Genomic DNA, 22,515 nt, shown 5'->3' on the forward strand with positions numbered 1-22,515 from the left:
TGATGCTAGGAACTCTTGGGTCAGAAAGGCAGCGAGCGGAGTAGTCATAGCTCCAGATCTTTCCGCTGAGCTTTGAATGTGCAGTGCTCTGATGCATGTTTCTATTGTGTGTCCATACATCTGTTCATGCGTGCGTGCGTGTGTGCACACCCCGTCCCCCTCTCCCCAACCCCAGTGCTAGGGATCAAAACTTGTATATAGCAGGCACCATTCTACTTTGAATTGTTCTCCGCTCCTTTTATGTTGACCTTCTTCTGCCTTAGAGGAAAACAACCCGCGAGGCAGAGGGCCTGAGTCTCCTTGTTATCTGAACCGTGCATGCTGACAAGAGCAGAGTGGCTTTCAACAGGGGATGGTTGGAAGTATGAAACCCGACCGTGGCACGGGGTTCTGGTAAGTCCTCTGAAGTTACACATCACACCAGTCCAGTGTAGATGATCTTGAGAAATGGTGCCAGCGATCACACCTGACGTAATCAACGTCAGGAAGGAAGGGCACATTCTGGGCTCCAGACGGTCAGTAGTAGCAGCAGCAGCAGCAGCAGCAGCAGCAGCAGCAGCAGCAGCAGCAGCAGCAGCAGCAGCAGCAGCAGCAGCAGCGATGGGAGGCTGCAGCCACAGTCAGGTAACACGGAGGAGCGCTGCTGCTTGTGCGCCGGTTACAGAAGGGGGCGTCAGATCCCAGCCCCTGTTACATTATTAGTTGGGAACCACCATGTGGATACCAGAAACTGAACTCAGGACAGACTCGGGTACAGAGCCACACATAAAAATGATATAAGGCACAGACTACGAAGCTGGAGGTCTCTATTTTTAGAACAGCATGTGGAGCCTTGTAAGAACAAGGCCTCAAAAAATTGGTTTAAGACTCAGAGTTGTTCCTCTCCACGGAAATCTTTAGTAAAAGGCGAAAGATTTATACGATCTGAAGAGAAACCAGAGTATGAAGTCAGGTTGCCTGAAAACATTTCTAAGGTAGCAGAACCTCCTAGTTTACTGATGGTGACTACACGTTTACAGAATCATTACATACAGACATTTCTCATGATTGTATTAAATAATACATATATTTTTAGTTTTAAAGCTTCTAGGAAAAATAGTATATTTCCACGAAAATATCGGTATTAGTTGCAGTGTGTTATGGGTATGCAAATAAGCCGAGCAATCGCCCTAGAGACTGGCGGCGTTCCGGGGGCCTCCTACAGGGGCGGGGCGAAGGCTTACTCTTCCTGCTCAGAGTGGCTGGGTTTATACCTCCGTACACAGGAGCTCGAGCACGGTTTCTTTTAAATAAAGGATTTTTCCGATGGTTTAGGCATCAAGGAACTGAAAAGGACGAAATACTGACAGATTTCCTGCTCTGGGAGGTGGGATTGGGACAGGAGCCCAGAGGGCTTCAAGAGTGTTGGCAATGTGTTTTCTCTGTTCTTAGTTTGTGTAATGACACCAACGTAGATAATATCTCGCATATTTAATGTAGTGTGTTCCTCTGTACAAATGGAAGGGGAAAAAATGAGGTTCATAATTTCTAAACCATTGCGGCTTTCATTTCTGTACCGTGCGAAGTAAAGGGGGCTACCTTTCCCACGGCTGATATACACACTCACTCTCAAATATGATACATATGTGTACGTTTTTATTTATATAAAAAGACCAATTACTACAGCACGCTCTGCATCAATAGCAGCAGCAGCTTTCCCAGGTTCTGCAGTCCTATGAATAAAACTGTAGAGACATCCAGCACACTCCATTTAAAATACAAAGTCAAAAATAAAGTCTCGATAAACACATTTCTGTTAATGTTCTGGTACCTAACACTTTTTTTTTTTTCTTCTCGGTAATCTTTTTTCTTAAGTAAAATTTACTTTTGCCAGTAAAATTTTTCCTCTTTTTTTTTTTGAGACAGGGTTTCTCTGTAGTTTTGGTGCTTGTCCTGGATTTCACTTGGTAGACCAGGCTGGCCTCCTAACTCAGAGATCGCCTGGCTCTGCCTCCTGAGTGCTGGCGTGGGCCACCACCACCCAGCTCTTTTCTTCTTTTGTTTTGGTGTTTCAAGACATGATTTCTCTGTGTAACGGGTATGACTGTCCTGGAACTCACTTTGTAGGCCAGGCTGGCCTCAAACTCATACAGAGATCCTAAGTGCTGGGATTAAAGGTGTGCCAGCACAGCATGGCACAAATTTTTTTTCTTAAAATTGGGAAATCCAGGTTTTTATTTTATTTATTTAGGTTTGAGACAGGGTTTCTCTGTGTAGCTCTGGCTGTCCTGGAACTTGCTCTGTAGACCAGGTTGGCTTCAAACCGAGAGATCCACTTGCCTCTTTTTCCTGAGTTCTGGGATTAAAGATCTATGCCACCACTGCCCATCTTAGAAATAATTTTTTTAAAAGATTGATTGATTGATTGTATAGGCAGAGTTCTGCCTGCTTGTATCCCTGCAGGCCAGAAGAGGGCACCAGATCTCATTGTGGTTGCTGGGAATTGAACTCGGGACCTCTGTAAGAGCAGCCAGTGCTCTCAACCTCTGAGCCATCTCTCCAGCCCCCTACAAATATTTTAAGGTGTTAGTTTGCTCATGTATCCTAAAGAATTTTGTTTTGTGGGCTAGGGACGTAGCTTGGTTGATAGAGTGTCTAACCTATACAAAGCCCTAAGTTTGATTTCCAGAGCTTCATAAAATTGGACTTCATGGAAGATGCTTATGATCCTAGCACTCGGGAAGGACAGTCAGAAGAGTCACGACTTCAAGGGCATCCTCAGCTACATAGGGAGTTAGAGACCAGCCTGGGTGGGATACATAAGACTCTGTCTCCAAAACCAGTGAGGGGAGGTTGGGAAATGGCTCCATGGGTAAGGGCACTTACCACCAAGTCTGAACTGAGTTCAGTCTCCAGAACTCACATGATGGAAGGAGAGAACAGACTCCCAGGAGTTGTTCTCTGACCTCCACATGTGCATGACACACACATAAATACATACATACATACATACATACATACATACATACATACATACATACATGTGGTTTATAGAAGAACTTTGTTCTGTAAATCTAAAATTTAAGGTGGCTTGTGAGGTGCATGGTTCAGGTGTGGAGATGGGAAACTGCTGATAAACTCCAAGACTGCATAGTCTCTGGTGTTAAGCAACAACAGTGCGTTTCCTGTTTGACTCACGTTGAGCAATCCCGAGGGATCAGGACTGCTGTCTTAGCAGACAGTCTCCCCCGGTTTGTTAGGTCTATTGAAGCTCTTGACCCTCAGCCAGCAAGAAATGTTAACCAGATCCTGGAGTGAGCGGCTTCTTTCCTTTCCATGTACCCTGAACTTCCCCGTGTCGTCTTAATCCTGCATTGTGTATATTACCTCCTTTTCCTTGTTGTACTTTTCCTCACTCGACTGACTGCCATAATTAGTCACTGTGAAGTGCCAAATTTTCAGTAGAGCAGCCCGGCTTTCCTGACAGGGTGTCTGCGCAGCCGCAGAAGGTCCCATGTTGCCGATGCCTTCGTGATGTCCTTCAGTCACTTATTTATTCAACACCGGGGATGGAGCTAGAGCCTCGTGGCTACCGAGCCAGTGCTCTGTGCTGAGCTGTAGCCCCGGCCCTTCCTAGGGAGTCTTCAGTGTCCCTACATTCTCCTTCGGCTCCCAGCTGTTCTGGAGCTCATCAAGTAGACCAGGCTGGCCTCAAACTCGGAGGTCTTCCTGCCTCTCTGCTTGCTGGGGTTAAAGGCGTATGCCACCATCGTCAGGCAAGATCTGTTTTGACGAAGGTCTTTTACTCTATTTCTGGTTTTCTGGATATGAAGATGACCATGGGTTTTCTATTTTTCCCTTTTTTTTTTTTTTTTGGTCAGGATCTCACTATGTAGCCATTACTGTCCTGGAACTCTCCACATAGACCAGGCTAGCCTTGAATGCATAGAAATCCACCTGCCTCAGCCTCCCTTATGCTGGGATTAAAGGTGTGGACCCTGACACTATTTGTGTTTGTTTTGTTTGTTTGTTGTTTTGTTTTGTAACAAGGTCTTATGTAGAAAAGGATAGCTTTGAACTCCTGATTGGCTAACTTCCATGTCTCAAGTGTTGGTTTGCTGCAGGTGATGCTGTTATGTCCAGATTAAAGTTGGTTTTTGAGTTTTTGTTTTTGTTTTTTTTTTCCGGAGACAGGGTTTCTCTGTGTAGCTTTTCTCCTTTCCTGGAACTCACTTGGTAGCCAAGGCTGGCCTTGAACTCACAGAGATTCGCCTGGCTCTGCCGTGAGCCACCAGCGCCCTGCTTGGATTAAAGTTTTAAGTATATGCTATGCCTTTACTTTCAAGTATAAGTTGGAGTATATTCCTTCTTTTTTTCTAATCTCTAGAACAAACAGTAACATTTGGGAGTTATTTCTGCAGCAGTTAGTAATCTTTTCAAGGAAACAGCCCCTTTACTGTCTTTAAATAGTCTCCCTAATTGTTATTTGTGTGTATATTTATGTATGATGTGTGTATGTGGGTGTAGGCATGTATGTAGAGGTCAGAAGACAACTTTCTGGCATTTACCTTTTCCTTTTACCATGGGTTCTGGGAATGGAAGTCGGGTGATCAGGCTTTCGTATCAAGAACTTTTACCCTCTGAGCCTGTTTCGTTTTGTTTTAATGCTCTCCTCCTCCTTTGTTTGACCTTTTTGTGTTTTTTGCTTTTTTTTTGAGATAGGCCCTGGTTGTCCTAGAACTCACAATGTAAGGCCAAGCTGGCCTCGAACTCATAGAGATCTGCCTGTCTCTGCTTCCAGAGAACTTTTTATTTATTTTTTTAAGATTTGCTTTTATCATTCATTTACATGTATTTGTCTATGCGCGCGCGCGCGCGCGTGTGTGTGTGTGTGTGTGTGTGTGTGTGTGTGTGTGTGTGTGTACACGCGCGCTATGTGTTCCTAAGCCCACGAAAGCCCCGTCAGATCCCCGGGAGCTGGAGTTTCAGGCAGTTGTGAGCCACCCAGTAGGGATGCTAGGAACTGAACTCAGGTCTTCTGGAAGAGCAGCCAGTGCTCTTGATGCTGAGTCATCTCTCTAGCCACGCCTCTGTACCCTTTTATACCATGCTTTATGTCTGTACTCTATTTTCTGATCTTATTTTTGTTCAAGTCCTTATATTTTCAATGGCTTTCTTCTGTTTCTTGAATTTTTGCCGTCTTTACTCTCAAGCTGGATTATATGGTGCTGGTGGGAGAGCACTCAGCTATTCCAGTTGTAGCTCTAAATTAAAACAATAACAACTAAACAAAGCAGTGGGGCGGTGCTAGTGCACCCCTGTAATCCCAGCACTCAGGAGGCAGTGACAGGCGGATCTCTGACTTAGAGGCCTGGGCTACACAGCAAGTTCTAGGACAGCCAGGGCCACACAGAGGAACCTTGTCTTGAAAATAAAACAAACAAGCCGGGTGGTAGTGGCGCACGCCTTTAGTCCCAGCACTCTGGAGGCAGAGGCAGGCGGATCTCTGTGAGTTCGAGGCCAGCCTGGGCTACCAAGTGAGTTCCAGGAAAGGGGCAAAGCTACACAGAGAAACCCTGTCTCGAAAAACCAAAAAAATTAAAAAATTAAAACAAAACCCCAACATTTACAGGAGTTAGGGAGGTAGCTTGGGTAAGAATGCTTGCTGTATAAGCATGAGGACCCGAGTTTGAATCCCCAGCACCCATGTAAAGTAGGTTGTGAGTATGGGAATAATCCCAGCACCATGAGGATCTGCTGGCCGACAGCCTAGTTCCACGTTCAGTGAAAGACCCTGTCTCAAGGAAATAAGGTGAGTCATAATAGAGCAGAACACATCTTCTGCCCTGCTCTGGTCTTTGTGTGTACATGGGTGTTTGCACACATCACACTCAACACAATGTACAGTCTCTAGAAGTAATCCTAAGGACATACAACATTTATTAAGGAGCATAGTAAACACCAGGCATGGTAGCTCACATTTGGGAGATTGAGGCAGAAGGATAGCTTTCAATTCGAGGTCTCCCTGGACTAAGCCAAGGTTACGCTGCTGTACCCTCTTCCTATCACCAGAGCATTTCCCCCCCCCCCCCCCCCCCACCCCAGACAATAGCTTTGGAGCCTGTACTGGAACTAGCTGTGTACAGCAGGCTGGCCTCAAACATGCAGCAATCCTCCTGCCTCTGCCTCCCAAGTAGTGTGATTAAGGGTTGCACCACCACTGCCCGGTGCACTAGAGCATTTTGCACGCATGCGTGCACATGCACATGAATGTACAAAGCAGGCACTCTTTAAAAGACATGTTTTTATTTGTGTTTGTGCATGCATCGAGGATAGAACAGGGCACTAGATCCCTCTGGGCTGGAGTTACAGCTTGTTTTTTGGGGTGCTGGGATCTGAATTCTCATCTTCATGATTGCACATCAGGTCTGTAACCACTGAGACATCCCTCCAGTTCTCCTACTAGCGCATTTCCTACAGAGCAAGAGTGCCACTCAGAAGCGTCTCATTGTCCCCACCCCATCTCCATAGTCCTGGGCCAGAGGCTTTAACTACCGGAGAAAACTGATGGTTTCCTGAAGGAATGGACTTCGTTTGTACCAAAGCATGGTGAAACCTCCTGCAAACAGATTGGGATGTTTGTGTGGCTCAGTGGTAGAACACCTTCCTAGTATGGGAAAGGCTCTGAGTTTAATCCCCAGCAAGGGAAATAACAATGATAATAGCAATAACAATAATAGTTATATTAATAAATAGAGAAATAAAGTGGGGCAGTCCTGGAGGTCGTGGTTAAGGGCAACTGGGAGACAGACAATCTCACTGGTTTTATGGGCTCCTCTGTAGGCTTTCAGATTTCCAGGGGAGTAAACAGAGTCACAACATATGAACACTGACTCGGGGACTTTTCCTTCCCAGGAGTCCAAAACAACTGAGTAATCGTACAGTACTGAGTGAATTGAACAACTGGATGTGGCCAGGGACAAAGACACATAAAAGGTCTGGAAAAAATACTGCCCAGCACTTGTGAGGCTGAGGCAGGAGGATTGCTGCTTGTTTGAGGCCACCTTGGCTGAACAAAGAGTTCCAGTACAGCCTATGTAGAATGAGACCTTGTCTCATAAAACCCAAAACCAAGTAACAAACCAGTCAGGTGTGGTGGCACATGCCTTTAATCCCAATACTCGGGAAACAGACAGGAGAATCCCTATGAGTTTGAGGCTAGCCTGGTCTACATCGTTAAGTTCTAGCCCAGTCAGGGCTATATAGTGAGAACTTGTCAACAACAACAACAAACCAACACCAACAAAACAAACACAAAACCCTACAAAAACCTTCACTGCCAAAGTCACTGAGCATACCCCCTGTAGTCACTGTGAGCATGGCATACCCCCTACAGTCACTGTGAGCATGGCATACCCCCTACAGTCACTGTGAGCATAGCATACCCCCTACAGTCACTGAGCATACCCCCTACAGTCACTGTGAGCACACCCCCTGCTGTGTAGCAGGAGTGGCCACTTTGGAGGCACTGAAGGGGTGACATGGATTTGATTCCCTCCATTGACATCACTAAATAAATAAACAAGCAGACAATCATACGCCCCAGACATAGAACAAGCCGCAGTATATTCTCTAAAATGCCCTTTCTCCGAAACAACACAAATCACAAGGCATGGAAAGAAACAGGAAAATATGACTCATACAGTGGAAAGCAAACAAAAGCAGGCAGCAGAGATGGCCTGCACAAGTGGGCAGAGGTCAGATTCAACAGACACAGCCTTCAAAGTCCTGTTGTAAATACCGAGCCAAAGGAATTAGGATTAAAGAAGGAAAGGACTGTCCAAGGACAATGTCTCATCAAATAGTGTATCATGAGAGAAAAGTCATTTTGTTCAATGTCAGCATGGGCCACATAGTTCCGGGCCAGCCTGAGTTACAGAGTAAGACCAAAAAGAAAATGACTGAAAATTTCATAAACACGTTGTTGCTGGGTGTGGTGGCACACGCCTTTAATCCCAGCATTTAGGAGGCAGAGGCAGGTGGATCTCTGTGAGTTCGAAGCCAGCCTGGTCTACAGAGTGAGATCCAGGACAGGCACCAAAGCTACACAGAGACCCTGTCTCAAAAAACAAAAACAAAACAAAAACAAAAATTAATAGAACAAAACTGTAAGCATATATTTGTTCTCTGTTTCATTAGTGTTTTTTATTTAATTTAATTAACTTATTTGCTTGTTTTGTTTTGTTTTGGTTTTTTGAGACAGGGTTTCTCTGTCTAGCTCTGGCTGTCCAGGAACTCTCTCTATAGACCAGGCTGGCCTCTAACTCAGAGATCTGTCTGCCACTGCCTTCTGAGTGCTGGGATTATAGGTGTACACCACCACTGTCCAGCAGTATTTTTTATTTGTAAAAGAATTGTAAAGATTATTTTTAAAAATAGTTTATGCGCATAGGTGTTTTGCCTGAATGTGTGTTTGTGTGCTACATGCATGCCTGGTGCCCAAAGAAAAGAGGCATTGGATCACCTGGGACTGCAGTTACAGAGGGCTGTGAGCTGCCGTGTGGATGCTAGAAAGTAAACCTGGGTCCTCTGGGTGCACAACCAATGCTCTTAACCACTGAGCCATCTCTTCAGCTCCTTAACTTGTAATTATGTGTGTCTCCACATAATAAACATGTGCACTCCACACATGAGTGCAGTGACCATGGAGGGCAAAAGGGTTGGATCTCATGGAAGTGGAGTTACTGGCTGTGGGTTCTGGGAACTGAATTCAGGTCCTCTGGAAAAACAGGAAGCTCTTTGAATTGCTGACCCATCCCTCTGACCCTTCATTAAATTTTTAAAAAAATTTATTATGTACAGAAGAGGGCGCCAGATCTCATTACAGATGGTTGTGAGCCACCATGTGGGAGCTGGGAATTGAACTCTGGACCTCTGGAAGAGCAGTCAGTGCTCTTAAACTCTGAGCCATCTCTCCAGTCCTATATTTGTTTTTAAAGATTGATTTATTATGTGTACAGTGTTCTGTCTGCATGAATGCCTGCAGGCCAGAAGAGGGCACCAGATCTCATTAGATGGCTGTGAGCCACCATGTGGTTGCTGGGAACTGAACTCAGGACCCCTGAAAAAGCAGCCAATGCTCTTAACCACTGAGCCATTTCTCCAGCCCTCATTAATTTTTTAAAAATTACATTTATTATACTTACCTGGCAGGAGTGAAGGTCAGGTTTTCCCAGGATGAGATTTGTCTACTGCACTCCAGATGTGCAGCAGCTACCTTAGCATTTTTTGGGTGCTTCACAGGACCCCAGGACTTTGGGGGCTCGAGGGGTTTTATTTGAGCCCATGAAGCTCTCAGACATTTTGGTGATTCTAGATTAGCCCAGGCCTTAGGACAACTGTTATCAGGAGGACTTCTGGGGGTAGCCTGCACCCATTGCCTGATGTGGGAGGCTCTGTGGGGTCTGGGGATGTAATCCTGTCTGCCTTCCCCCGCCCACAAAATCTGATGAGCACAGAGTCCAGCCCCCTCCGAATGCCCAAGGAAGGGGTTTATTTCTCAGAGAGCAGAGTGACTGTACATGTATGTTTATTTATATTATTTAATTAATAGGTTTGGTTAAGGTTTTGTTTTTGTTTTTAATGTTTGCGTATGTGTCTGAGTCTCTCTCTTTCCACCATGTGAGTAAGAAGGATTATATTCAGGTCATCAGTCTGGGCAGCAGGTACTTTTCCCCACTAAGCCATCTCCCTAGCCCCTCTCTGCCCCCCATTTTGGTGTGTGAGTTTTTGCACTCATGGAAGTGGAGGCCAGAGGAGGAAGTGACCAGGTCTTTCACTTCCCATCCTAGTACATTGAGATAGGGTTTCACTGAACCTGGAGCTAGTCCGGCAGCTAGAAAGCCCCAGAATTCCTCCTGTCCACAGCCATGGCCACACTCTGCTTTAGTGTTGTTCTGGGCATTTGAACTCAGGTCTTATGCTTGAGGAGCAAGTGTTCTTACCCACTGAGGCATCTCCTCAGTGCTGTTTGTCTAATTTTTATTTTTTAATTATTATTTATGTTGAGACAAAGTCTCTCTCTGCAGTCCTGGCTGTCTTGGAAGTGGACATTTAGGTCAGACTGGCCTGGAATTCAGAGATCCGCTTGTCTCTGCCTCACAAAGCGTGTACTACTACACCCAGCGTGTCTGTGGTCATTAAAGGGGACTATTTTGGTTTATTAATTGAGTATAGACTTGTGCTTATATATCTATGTGATCAGGAGGCCAAACAGTTTTGTTTTCCTAGTAAAGTCTCGAGTAGGGAGAGGAGGTGGGAGTCTGTTTGTTCGTACATTTACTTATTTTGTGTATATGTTTGAGTGTGGGCATTCTTGAGCCTTGGGGGCACGTGGAAATCACCGGACAAATTGCTGGAGTCAGTTCTCGCCTTTACCAGGTGGGATCCTGGGATTGAACTCTCAGGTCGTCAGGACTGGCATCGAAATGCCTTTCCCGTCCAGCCGCTGAGTCATCTTGGAGTCCGGTCTTTTCCCTTCCTGGGGACAAGTCACAGTTCCCTCTGCCCTCCAGTGTCTGTTTTCCCAGGCTTCCTGTTAGAGGCCTTCAAAGCAGGAGGATCTCGGGAGATCTGAGGTCATACATTTGAGCAATTGAGAGAATTCCGGAGGCTGTACGGTAGAGAGGAAGGACTTTGCGTTGGCTATAGTCTTGAGAAAGAATTGCCTCTCCGAGCCTCAGTTTCCCTGGGTGTCAAGTGACTCCTTCTTTGCAGCGCATCAGCTCCGGAGGGAACCCATTTATTCAACAGGTGGCAATTCCCAAGGTGAGCGAGGCAGGCTCAACCCGCAGAGTCAGGACAAAGGCAAGTCCCCGGGGCGGGTCCCGGAACGGTTTCCACCTGGGGCTGCTGTGAGGGTGACGGTCAGCCGCCTGGGCACCTTTGTCCCGCACCCTGTGCAGCTGGTATCCTCGGGGAACCCGTGCATTGGAGCGAGCTGAGCGCCGCAGGTCGGGGCGCGGGAAGGGGCGGGCCTGGGCCGGGTGGGCGGAGCGGCGTGAGAGCGGCAGGAGGGGAGGTAGGCCGTGGTTGCAGGCAGTGGGGCGGGCAGGCCGGGTCCGCCGGGGTCCCCGGGGTGCTGCCCCCGCCGTGTGCCATAGCGGCTCCTCCAGGTCAGGGGCCCCGGGGCTGGCGGGGTCCGAGAGGCTGTTCTCCAGACCTCGTGTTCCCCGCACCGAGCGATCGAGCCCAGAGTCCTGCAGAGGACGCTCGTCAGCGCGTTCTTACCACTGTCATCTTGTCACCCCTTTGTTTAGCTCCACCCCCCGGGCTGGGAAACCCGGCCGCTGACGGTCGGTGATCCCCCGGGCCCAGGCCCCGGGCTGCCCCGCCTTGTCTCCCCCGGGCCACGCGCCACGAGCCCGGGATGCAGCTCTCCAGCAGGGCGGCAGCCAGGGAAGCGGCGAGCCGCGACGTGCTGGCCGCGGACCTCCGCTGCAGCCTCTTCGCCTCGGCGCTGCAGAGCTACAAGCGGGACTCGGTGCTGCGGCCCTTCCCCGCCTCCTACGCCCGCCACGACTGTAAGGACTTCGAGGCCCTGGTGAGTGCGCCCTGATCCAGCGTTGTTCGCCGCATCCTGGGCCAAGTGGCCCCGTGGAATAGCAGGCAGAGGCAGCGCCACCCGTGTTAGAAAACACGCCATTCCCATCCTGGCCTTGGGGAAGGTTCCCACCAGCAAGAACACACTCCTAAACACCCTCGTGTAGACACACTGCCAAGTCATTTGGTGGCTGCTTCCTCGTGTCAGTTACTGACTCCCAGGAGTGATGTGAGGAAGCGCTGCGTCGTCCTCCACAAATGTCCCCAAAGGGGCGTTGATCTCAACCAGCTGTTCTGCCTAGCCAGGAAGTTGCCCCTCCCTTTGCAAGCAGCTAGACTTTGCTCTTCAGATAAAGTTACATAGGAACAGTTCTTACATACACTATGAACTGTCACACACAGGGCACATATGTATTGTTAATTTCTGATGATTTATAATTCTGAGTGCAGGGATTACAAGCTTCAACACTATGCCTGGCCTATAAGGCATACAGTTGTTTGTTTGTTTGTTTGTTTGTTTGTTCGTTTGTTTGTTTCTCAAGACATGGTTTCGCTGTGTAGCTTTCGAGCCTGTCCTGGAACTCTCTGTGGACAAGAATGGCCTTGAACTCACAGAGATCTGCCTTGCCTCTGCCTCCCAGTGCTGGGATTAAAGGCCATCACAGTCCATCGTCCTAGGCATATCATTTCTTGAAGAAATAGGGCCAGTATTCCAGATGGCAGCTATCTTTGTAATCCAAATATTTGGAATTACCTGGGAATGTATAACTCGCCAAAATTGACTCAGTAAAGAAAATATAAAGTCTCTGGTAGTGGTGTGTACACCCACAATTTCAGCACTCAGAAGGATGAGGTAGAGCACAAATTTGAGGCTAGCCTGGGCTACAAAAAGAAACAAAAGCTGTTTCATTGATGAGCGTTATTTCAAATATAAGGGTTAATACATACATGCAATCTCATAGAAATTCTTCCAACATACTGACAGGTAGTGAGATGTGGTAGCAGGCAGACACCTGTAATCCCAGCACCTGGGAGGTGGAAACAGTAGGATCAGTAATAATTCAAGGTCAGCCTCATGTTGAGTTTCTGTACAGCCTGGACTACATAATAGGAAAGAAAAAGAGGCTAAGCTGGGCGGTGGTGGCACATGCCTTTAATCCCAGCACTTGGGAGGCAGAGGCAGGCTGATCTCTGTGAGTTCGAGGCCAGCCTGGTCTACAAAGTGAGTTCCAGAAAAGGCGAAAAGCTGAAGAAAAAAAAAAAAAAGAGGCTGGCTTTTGATTGGTATTTAATCTGATGAGGGTAGTACAGGGAAATTATTGAGCAATGCCATTCCCGAGTATAAATGCAAAAATCTGGGACTAGGAAGATGACTCAGAGGGTGAGAACACTGGCTGCTCTTCCAGAGGTCTCGGGTTCAATTCCCAGCACCCATATGCTGGTTCACAACCATCTAACTCTAGTTCTAGAGGGTCCAAGACTCTCTTTGGCCTCTGCCAGCACCAGGAATGCACTTGGTACTCAGACATCATACATCCGGGTAAAACACTCCAAACTTGCGGGTACCATTTGCCATCAGCACTTGTCACTGGCTGTAACAACCGTCAAGCCTTTGTTCTGGTTTTCTGTTAGACCACAGACCCTTGGTGGGGGGTGGGAGGTAGCTGGTGAGGCCTCCTCTGAATTGACTCCAGGCTTCCCATGCTCAGGGTTTTGGGGATGGAAATCCACACCAGCATCCCGATCATCATCACCTTGGGGCTTGTGAAAATGGCCGAGTGGAGTTGGTAAAGGTGCTTGCTGTACAGGCCCAATGATTGGGCTTGGTCCCTAGAACTCAGAGCGGAAGGAGAGAACGGACTCCTGCAAGGTGTCCTCTGACCTCCAGTCACTGTGGCACACTTATGGGGACACACACACACACACACACACACACACACTGCTAGAGGCAGAGCAGGCTGATCTCTGCGAGTTTTGAGGACAGGCCAGTTTATATAGTGAGTTCCGGGATAGCCAGTTAGACTCTACCCCCTAAAATTAATTAATTTTAAAAAAAAAAGAAAGAAAAACGTGTATAAGGTTTTCAGTGCCCGGGCCCTCCTGATACTATTTCTGCTCTGTGCCCTGGAAACTCCTTCTCCTGTAAGACTCAGATGAAAGTTTTCCTTGTTCTGTGTCCCACTTACAGCAGACAGTCCTACCCCTGGAGGTATTTTATTTATTTATTTTGCATTTTGTGTGTGTGTATTCAACTGTGTGTGGGCTCGTGTGTGTGTGTGTGTGTGTGTGTGTGTGTGTGTGTGTGTGTGTGCGCGCGCGTGCGTGCGCACACGCGTGGAGACCTGAAGCTTATATCTGGTGTCTTCTCCATCACTGTCTATTTATTGAGGCAGGATTTTTCACAGAACCTGAAGCTTGCCAATTCCAGCCAGTCTAGCTAGCCAGAGTGCCAGGATTATCGCTGGCCTACACACCTACCAGCTTTGTTGCATGGGTTTTAGGGATTCAAACTCTGGTCCTTCTGCTTGTGTGGCAAACACCTTATCCACTGAGCTATCTACGCACCCACCCCACTCCACCACCCCTTCAATGTGATGCTGAGGATCAAACCCCAGGAGCTGGTATTTGCTAGGCAGGCACTCTGTCAACTAAGCTACATGCCCAGTTTTTTGTTCGTTTGTTTGTTGTTTTCTTTTTTTTTTTTTTTCCCAAGACAGGGTTTCTCTGTAGCTTTGGAGCCTGTCCTGGAGTAGCTCTGTAGTTTAGGCTGGCCTCGAACTCACAGAGATCCACCTGCCTCTGCCTCCCGGGTGCTGGGATTACAGGCGTGTGCCACCACCGCTGGGCCATGCCCAGTTTTTTTGTTTGTTTTTTGTTTGTTAAGCCCAGACTGATCTGGAATTTGGAATCCTCCTGCCTCAGACTTCTGAGTACTTGGGATCACAGGTGAGCACTACTATGCTTCTTTCACAACTTTTAAAAATGGCTGTGGTGGTCTGAAAGAAAATGGCCCCCAAAGGGATTGGCGCTGTTAGGAGGTGTGGCCTTGTTAGAGTAGATGTGGCCGTGTTGGAGGAAGTGTGTCCTTATGGAGGCGGGCTTTGAGGTCTCAGGTATGTTCAAGATACCACCCAGTGCCTCTGACCACTTCCTGGGACTCTCAGCTAATTCTCCAGCACCATGTCTGCCTGCACACCACCGTGTCCCACCATGATGATAATTTTCTGAACCTCTGAACTGTAAGCCAGCCACCCCAATTAAATGTTTTCCTTTGTAGGAGTTGCCTGTGGTCATAGTGTCTCTTCACAGCAATAGAAACCCTAAGACAATGGCTCTCACAAAGAATGCCACAGTAAAACACCCTTTTGTGTTAATAATTGTTTACATTTCTCATTGTCTTCTTGAGACAAACTCTTGAGGCATGGCATGGCTGGGTCAAAGGCTGATGGAGCTTTGTGAGAAAGGCTTATTTCCAGATGAGAAACAGTATTGACACTCACTGGGCTAGGTCACTCTGTCCAGGCTCTCAACCTTGTCTGAACCAAACCAAACCAACCCTGATGCCTAGGTGTCATCCTTACAGCATATGGTTTAATTGACCATGTACCCCGAGCATTGGGCTTCTTGTTATTTGTAGATTAGATGTAGCATTTGAATTTTCCTATCAATTGATTTGGGGGTTTCTACAAGTACTCAGGTGCTGGGTAGGGAGAAAATTATAGCGTTTAGATTTGGTCTTGTCTAATAAAAATAGGTAATATTTTAGGTAAATACCATAATAACAGAGTCCTGGAACTCAATTGTAGACCAGGCTGGCCTCAAACTCACAGAACTGCCTGTCTCTGCCTCTTGAGTGTGATATGCCGTCACACCTGGTGGAAATACTTGATATATTTTTTTAAAGACTTATTTATTTATTATGTATACAGAAGAAGGCACCAGATCTCATTACAGATGGCTGTGAGCCACCATGTGGGTGGTGGGAATTGAACTCAGGACCTCTGGAAGAGCAGCCAGTGCTCTTAACCTCTGAGCCATCTCTCCAGCCCCAACTACTTCCTTTTAACCATCCTAGTAAGTATGGTGAGCAGTAGACTGATTGGTGGTGATGATGATGGTTTAAGCAGTGCTGGGGACCCAATGGGGGCTTCGTGCATGCTGGACAGTCCCAGTGTCGCAGCTGAATTACGTCCCCAGCCTAGGGGTGTTTATGTATTGGTTTGTTTGCTTGTTTGTGTGGGTTGGTGTGTTCAAAGGTCAGAGGACAGGCAACTGGGAAAGTTTGTATTCTCCTTCCATGTGGGTCCCGGGGGTGGAACTCAGGTCGAGGGGCCTGTCTCCTTCATTTGCTGAACAGAAAGCTTCCATTGGTCAGTTCTAGAAGTAGCTAGCAGCCATAAGCTGACTCACATTCTGTTGGCTGAGAATCCGAGGTGGCCACAACTCGTTCTAAAGAAGGCCTTTCTAGAGTGCTGCCTGTGACTGGAAGCCACTCTGTTCCTTCTAAGATGCAAAGCCCACATTCCTTCTGTCCTCTCCCTGGCTCTCATCTCTCTTTCTTTCTTTGAGACAGGTCTCAACTAACCCAGGCTGGCCTCCAGCTTGCTATGGAACTGGGGCCAGCCTTCAGCTTCCTGGTCCTGCTAAGTCCTCAGTGCCAGGCTCCCAGGGATTGCCACACACACTTTACATGCCCCAGGCGTCCAGGGTTTTGTGCTTCAACCAACTGAGCTACAATAGTTCCTTTGTTATGTTTTCGAGTTTTATTTACTAGTTTATTTTGATTTTTATTTGAATTTCTTTATAGACAAACTATTTTAATCATATTCTTTCCTTTTCCTAACTTTTCCCCAATTCTCCTCACCTCTCTACTTACTCAACTTCATGTTCTTTCTCTTTCAGAAAAAAAATAAATAAATAATGGGGCTGGAGAGATGGCTCTGTGGTGAAGAGCACTGGTTGCTCTTGGGGAGGACACAGGTTCGAGCCCCAGAACCCACATGACAGCTCACAACTGTGTGTATCTTAAGTTCTAAGGGATCCGACAGGACATACTGTTGAACTTTCCTGGGGGGGCTGCCCTGAGGGGATTTCTCCCAGAGTCCTAGGGAAGACACTATGAACACCCGGAGTAGTCTGAGGGAATGAATCTATGTACACCCCCCCCCCCCCGCACCTCCCTGTCCCTCTGTCCCTTCTCTTCCCTTCCTCTCATTGTCCTAGTCCTAACTAAGCTCTTTTGCTCTCAACCTCATCTTCGTCCTCCGTTTCTCCATCCGTGTTCGTCCCTCCCCTCCTACTCTCCGGACCCAATCCACCGACCGTCCTCAAAAACCCCCGCTTTTCTGGTCGGGCTGGGCAACTCTGCACCGAGCGGGGAAAAATGCCTCCAAGTCTGACTGCACCTGGTATGCAAACAACCCTTTTGTTCTGAGTCAGTTGCTCTGGAATGCCATTTGGGCTGTGGGAGGAAAGAGGGTCTGAGCTTTATTTACACGACAAAGAAACAAAGCCATGCTGGGCAGCGTCTCTGTAAGGGTGCTTACCTTAATTCAGAGCAGCCGGTTGGCCTGGGACGCTTGAGAAGTATTGCAGATACAAGACACTGTTAGAAGTGCTTGCGGGGTGGGGGGTGGGCGGGTGGAGAGATGGTTCAGTGGGGAAGAGCGCCCACTGCCCTTCCAGAGGACACGGTTCAACTCTCAGCACCCACATGGCAGCTAACAACTGTCTCTAACTCCAAGATCTGACACCCTCATGCAGACACACTTGCAGGCGAAACACCAAGCAAATAAAAGCTGAATTAATTAGAAAATGTCTTTAAAAATAAGTTCTTGGGGAAGTTATGAGTGCACAGGAAATTCATAGCAGAAGACAGCTGATATATTAAAACCTGAATATCACCAAACACTCCCTAAGATTTAGCTTAATCCTCCAAAAGAATTCCTTGATTCTTCCAGATAAAGCTTGGCTGTAATCAGCTGAATTTCGACTTCATATTTCTGCTGTGGCTCATAGCAACATACATGCAGGCAAAAACTCCAGTGCACATAAAATAAAAATGAATATTAAAGCAACAAAAAAAACCCCAAAAACCCAAAGGTCAAAACAAATAAACAGGCTGGGTGGTGGTGCATACCTTTAGTCTCAGCAGGCAGAGGCAGGCATATGTCTGTGAGTTCGAGGCCAGCCTGGTCTACAGAGTGAGTTCCAGGACAGCCAGCATTGTTACACAGAGAAACCCTGTCTTGAAAAACAAAACAAAACCAAACAAAACAAATCCACAACCAGACAAAAATGAAAAATGCATACAAAAAATATGGGGTCCATTTTGTGCTGGCCAACTGCTCCTGGGCATGGGACCTGCCCTGGAATGTGTGGTATATCTAGTGAAACTGGGTAAATTTTCTCTTTCTCAGCAGGTGTCATTTGCAAATAACTTCTTGGTTAGGGGTGGGACTTTGTGTCTGCTTCCTTTCACTGTGCTAAAGTTTTGTCTGGTTGAATCCATTGAGGCCCTGTGTGTGCTGTCACAGTCTCTGAGTCCATATGTGCATCAGCTCTGTTGTGTCTGTACGATGCTTTTACCTTGGAGTCTTCCATCACCTCTGGTTTTTAACAATCTCTGCTTCCTCTTCTACATAGAGCCCTGAGCCTTGAGAGAGGAGGCTTGGTTTAAAAACCTTGCATTTAGGGCTGAGTGCTCTAAAGACACTCACTTTCATCTTGTACAGTTGTGTGTCTCTGTGCTGATTACTATGTACTGTGGGGGGGGCTTTGCAAACACCAGGGCTAGGAGAGTGTCATCCAATCTGTGTGCGGCAAGAAGGAAGTCCAGTTCAATAGGACTCAGTAGCTGGTGTGGGTTCAAACTTTCAGAGTCTAACGCTGGGAGTTTATTTTAGCTATATTTAAGCACAGCACCGTTTGGATAAAGGTTTCCTGGTGATAATTAACTCAGTCCCTTGTATATGACAGAGCTTCAGATGAGTGCGTCAAAACTCTTTGTAAAGTATGTGTAGCATGGTCCATAAAGATGGGTGATAGGTAAAAGGCGCTGGTGGTGGCACTTGTTACCAGTGGAAAAGTCATGGGCCACGGCCACGGCTACCAGAGTTACAAAGAACTTTATTAGAAGGAAGGAGGGGATAGGAGGGAGGAGAGCCAGGCCTGGAGAGAGAGATGGTGGGAGCAGAGCAGAGCAGCAGGGTGCAGAGAGAGAGAGAGGGTGGGGGGTCCACATTCAGCTTTTTAAGGTGGGTACGTAGTTGCCAGCACCCGCTGCGATGTAAGACACAAGACCCCCGGGCTGCGCATGTGCGGGAGTGAGGGCAGGATCCTAACAATGGGTTCTGTAGATTGACTACATCATCAGGTTATTTACCACCTTAGCTCCTGACCTTCTAGGAGGAAAACAGGTTATCTTTTGAAGAGATAACCCTGCAGGTTTAACATACCTGGTTTTCCTAGTGCTTATCTGTGAGTGCCTAAGATCCTCGAGTTGCCTACAAGAAGCAGCTTTTCTGAAGACAGTTGAGTGATACATTGATCTGAGTCCTAGCCACGAGAGGTAGCTGTGGGTCCCTGGTAGAGAGCTTTTCTGCTGGTCAGCTAGGAGTCACAAATGAATGGAGATGGCTAGGAAGAAATGGCAGGGGCGGTGGTGGCGCACGCCTTTAATCCCAGCACTCGGGAGGCAGAGACAGGTGGATCTCTGTGAGTTGGAGGCCAGCCTGTTCTCCAAAGTGAGATCCAGGACAGGCTCCAAAACTACACAGAGAAACCCTGTCTCGGAAAGAAAAAAAAAAAAAAGAAGAAGAAGAAGAAGAAGAAAAGAAAGAAATGGCAGGAATAATTAGGATACCCTGAACCCTCAGTCTGAACCAAGAGGCCAAGAGATTTAGTGGGGTTTTGTTAGTTTGTTTTGAGCTTTCTCAGTGTAACAGCCCTGGGCGTCCTGGAACTCACTCAGAGATTGGCCTGCTTTTGCTTCACAAATGCTGGCATCAAAGGTATGCGCCACCACTGGGCTGAGATTTAGTTATTTTTATGTATGGGTGTTTTAACTACATGTATGTGTATGTGCCACAGAGGCTGGAAGAAGACATCAGATCCCCTCGAACTGGAGGATTGTTGGCCACTGTGTGAATGCTGGGGATTGAACCCAGGTCCTCAGGAAGAGCAATCAGTGTTCTTAACTGCTGAGCCATTACTCCACTTCCCTTTGTTTTTTGTTTTGTTTTGAGTTGGTTTCCTGTTACTCAGGCTGGCCTCAAACTCCCTATGTGGCCAAGGATGACCCTTAACTTCTTATCTTCCTGCCTCCACCTCCCAGCTGCTGGTGTGTTCCTGATTTTATCTGGTGCTGGGCATCAAACCCAGAGCCTGCAAGGCTGGAATGCTCCCAACTGAGCCTCATCCCTGGACTGTCTGGATTTAGCGTCTTGAAACAGGATTTCACTCTAAACCTGGCTGGCCTCGGATTCGTGGCAATGTCCTACCTCAGCCTCCCAAACACTGGATGATAGGCGTTCGCCACCGTGCCCACCCCAGCTACTTGTGATTTACCCCAATCCATTTTAATAAATGTACAACTTCATGTCTTAGGCATGGGCTAGGCCCGGCACGCCTGTATGGAGTTGCAGCATTCACCTCTCAGCCTTTACCTGCCCTCCCCCCCCCTCCCCCATGCCAGCTTGGTCCTTCCTTCCCCTCACTGTCCCAGATGTCATGGTTTGGTCCCCAAGGCAGGGGCCCTTTGGCTCATTCTCTTCCCAGCACTGCCCGCTCCCCCACCTATAACTGTGACCTCTGGCACTTTCCTAGATGATTCTTTGTCCAGGTGTGTTCTTGCCGGCTTTGCCTTTTGTGGACAGCAGCAGCTGCTGCCTGCATCTGGAGTAGCTCCAGTTTTGCCTGGGGATGAGCACAGATGTCACCTGTGGTAACATCTGCAAACAGATTCCTGGGCCCATGCTCCAGGAGCTGGCGATCTGGGGGGTTGTAAGGTGTCCCCTGTCACTTGCTCAAAGCGCAGAGGTTGGGCTGCCTCCTCCTGGGTCGCTGGGCCTCTCCTCCCTGTTCACTCTTCCCTGGTTTTTGAGGCTTTCTGTCTCCCAGTCCTAAGCTCTCTCAGCTCTGCCCACCATTGGCACCTCCCCAGGCATCTCTGCAGCTGGGTCTTTTCCCGTAGTGTCCATAGCTAGCAGAGCGGCAAAGGTGTGAGTTGTGGAAGCCAGGCGGTCTCAGCTGGTGGGAGGCTGACAGGGTAGTTAGAGGTCACCTCTGCTGTACATACAGTGAGACTGTCTTGGACAAACGCATAGTTGATAGGATTCGTTTGTCCTCTGGCTTTCTAGAAATTAGGAATTCAGGGGAAAAAAACCTCGGCTTGCTGATTGCTTTCCTTCTTTTTATGTTTTATTTTTTGGAGACAGGAGTTCACTGTGTAGCCCAGGATAGCCTCCTACTCAAGAGCCTCGCTTCCTGAGTGCTGGGATTGCAGGGGTCTACCACTATGCGCAAGTGATTGATGGATCTCTTTGCTTCTGTCTTTTCTTCAGTTTTAAAAATATATTTATTTTATTTATTTATTTTGTGTGTGTGTATCTGTGAGTATAAGTATATGCCATGCACACACGGGTGCCGGAAGAGAGTGTCAGGGCCCCTGGTGCTGGAATTACATGAAGGCAGTTCAAGCCACCTGACGTGGGTGCTGGGAACTGAACCCTGGTCTTTTGCAAGAGCAGAAAGAGCTCTTAACTGCTGAACCGCCTCTCCTGCCCTTGAGTTCTTTTTAACCAGGGAAGTCTCAGATGTCACAGCTCTGGTGAGAGGAACGGCCTGGAGCTGGCGTGGGAGATCTCCAGTGCCACAGCCTTTCCCCAAGACCACCCCTTACTCATTTGTCATCCTTTTTTATCCCAGGGGGCGTTTGAGCCCAGGATGCACCTTTTGGGTGCCTGGCTGCTTAGTCCTCTGGGTGTCTGCTTGCTCTGCCTCTCACAACCCCCCCCCCCCCCCCCCTGGCGCTCCACTTCCACACACACACACACACACACACACACACCCTGGCACAGTGAGTTCCATCTGCCCCTCCCCCCATACTTACTCTCTTCCGCTCAGGTGTTGGTAATGCACCCAGTCAGGAGCTGCGGTGTAGATCTCTTGCACACATGGAAGTTTCCTGTCTCCTGCTCCATCCCATGCTACATAGAATATACTTCTTTCTCTCTGCCCTTGACAGGCCTTAGGCACACCCAGTAGGTGTCTTGGTTGTAGTTGGTGGGTGGAGAAGGGAGTACATGATTGATTAGCTTCCCAAGTAGCAAAGTCTGGCTCAAGTCTTCCTTTGCTAAAATACAGGCTCTCACTAAAAGTTCTTTCAATAGACCAGTGGTTCTCAACTCTCCTAATTTTTATTGCTACTTCATAACTGTAATTTTGCTACTGTTATGAATCATAATGTAAATATCTGTTTTTCCGACGGTTTTAGGTGAACCCTGTGAAAAGGTCCAACTCTCGGGAGGGGTCTTGACCCACAGGTTGAGAACCACTGTGACAGAGGCCTGTTAAGGTTAGGGAGACCCTGGAGGAGTCAGGTTACCTGGCTTCGTGTACTCTTGCCCTGCAGCTAGCCTTATGACCCCAGGCAAGGCGTCTAGGACTCCAAGCTTCAATTTCCTTGACTTTAAAACGAGTTGTTGCTGTTTGTTTTAGAGACAGGGTTTCTCTGTGTGGCCTTGGCTGTCCTGGAACTCATTCCTTAGCGGCAGGAGGTCGGCCTGCCGTTGCCTTCCTGGGATTAAAGTGCACCAGGACTGCCCGCCTATCATGAGTTAATTGAGTTAGCTGGGGCTATAGCTGGATTGGTAGAGTGCTTGCCCAGCTTGCATGGTGGCTCACACCTGTAGACTACACACCTGTAGGTAGTAG

At 47.8% G+C, this 22,515-nt stretch overlaps 1 protein-coding gene and 1 non-coding gene across 5 annotated transcripts in view; one reads left to right on the plus strand and one right to left on the minus strand.

The window, feature by feature from the left end:
- Positions 1-828: 828 nt before the first annotated feature.
- On the minus strand, positions 829-944 carry LOC118588180. Its single transcript, XR_004945569.1, has one exon. It is a non-coding gene; the product is annotated as a U5 spliceosomal RNA (small nuclear RNA).
- Positions 945-11,054: 10,110 nt separating this feature from the next.
- Parp16 (poly(ADP-ribose) polymerase family member 16) overlaps positions 11,055-22,515 on the plus strand; it is a 35,921-nt gene continuing 24,460 nt past the window's right edge. For all 4 annotated transcript variants that reach the window (XM_036193908.1, XM_036193910.1, XM_036193909.1 and 1 more), the window contains exon 1: positions 11,055-11,581. In XM_036193908.1, the coding sequence (XP_036049801.1) occupies positions 11,408-11,581 (174 nt within the window). In that variant the 5' untranslated portion in view covers positions 11,055-11,407. The remainder of the gene's footprint in view (positions 11,582-22,515) is intronic.

This window comes from Onychomys torridus, chromosome 7 (assembly GCF_903995425.1).
Source record: "Onychomys torridus chromosome 7, mOncTor1.1, whole genome shotgun sequence".
Classification (NCBI taxonomy): Eukaryota; Metazoa; Chordata; class Mammalia; order Rodentia; family Cricetidae; genus Onychomys; species Onychomys torridus.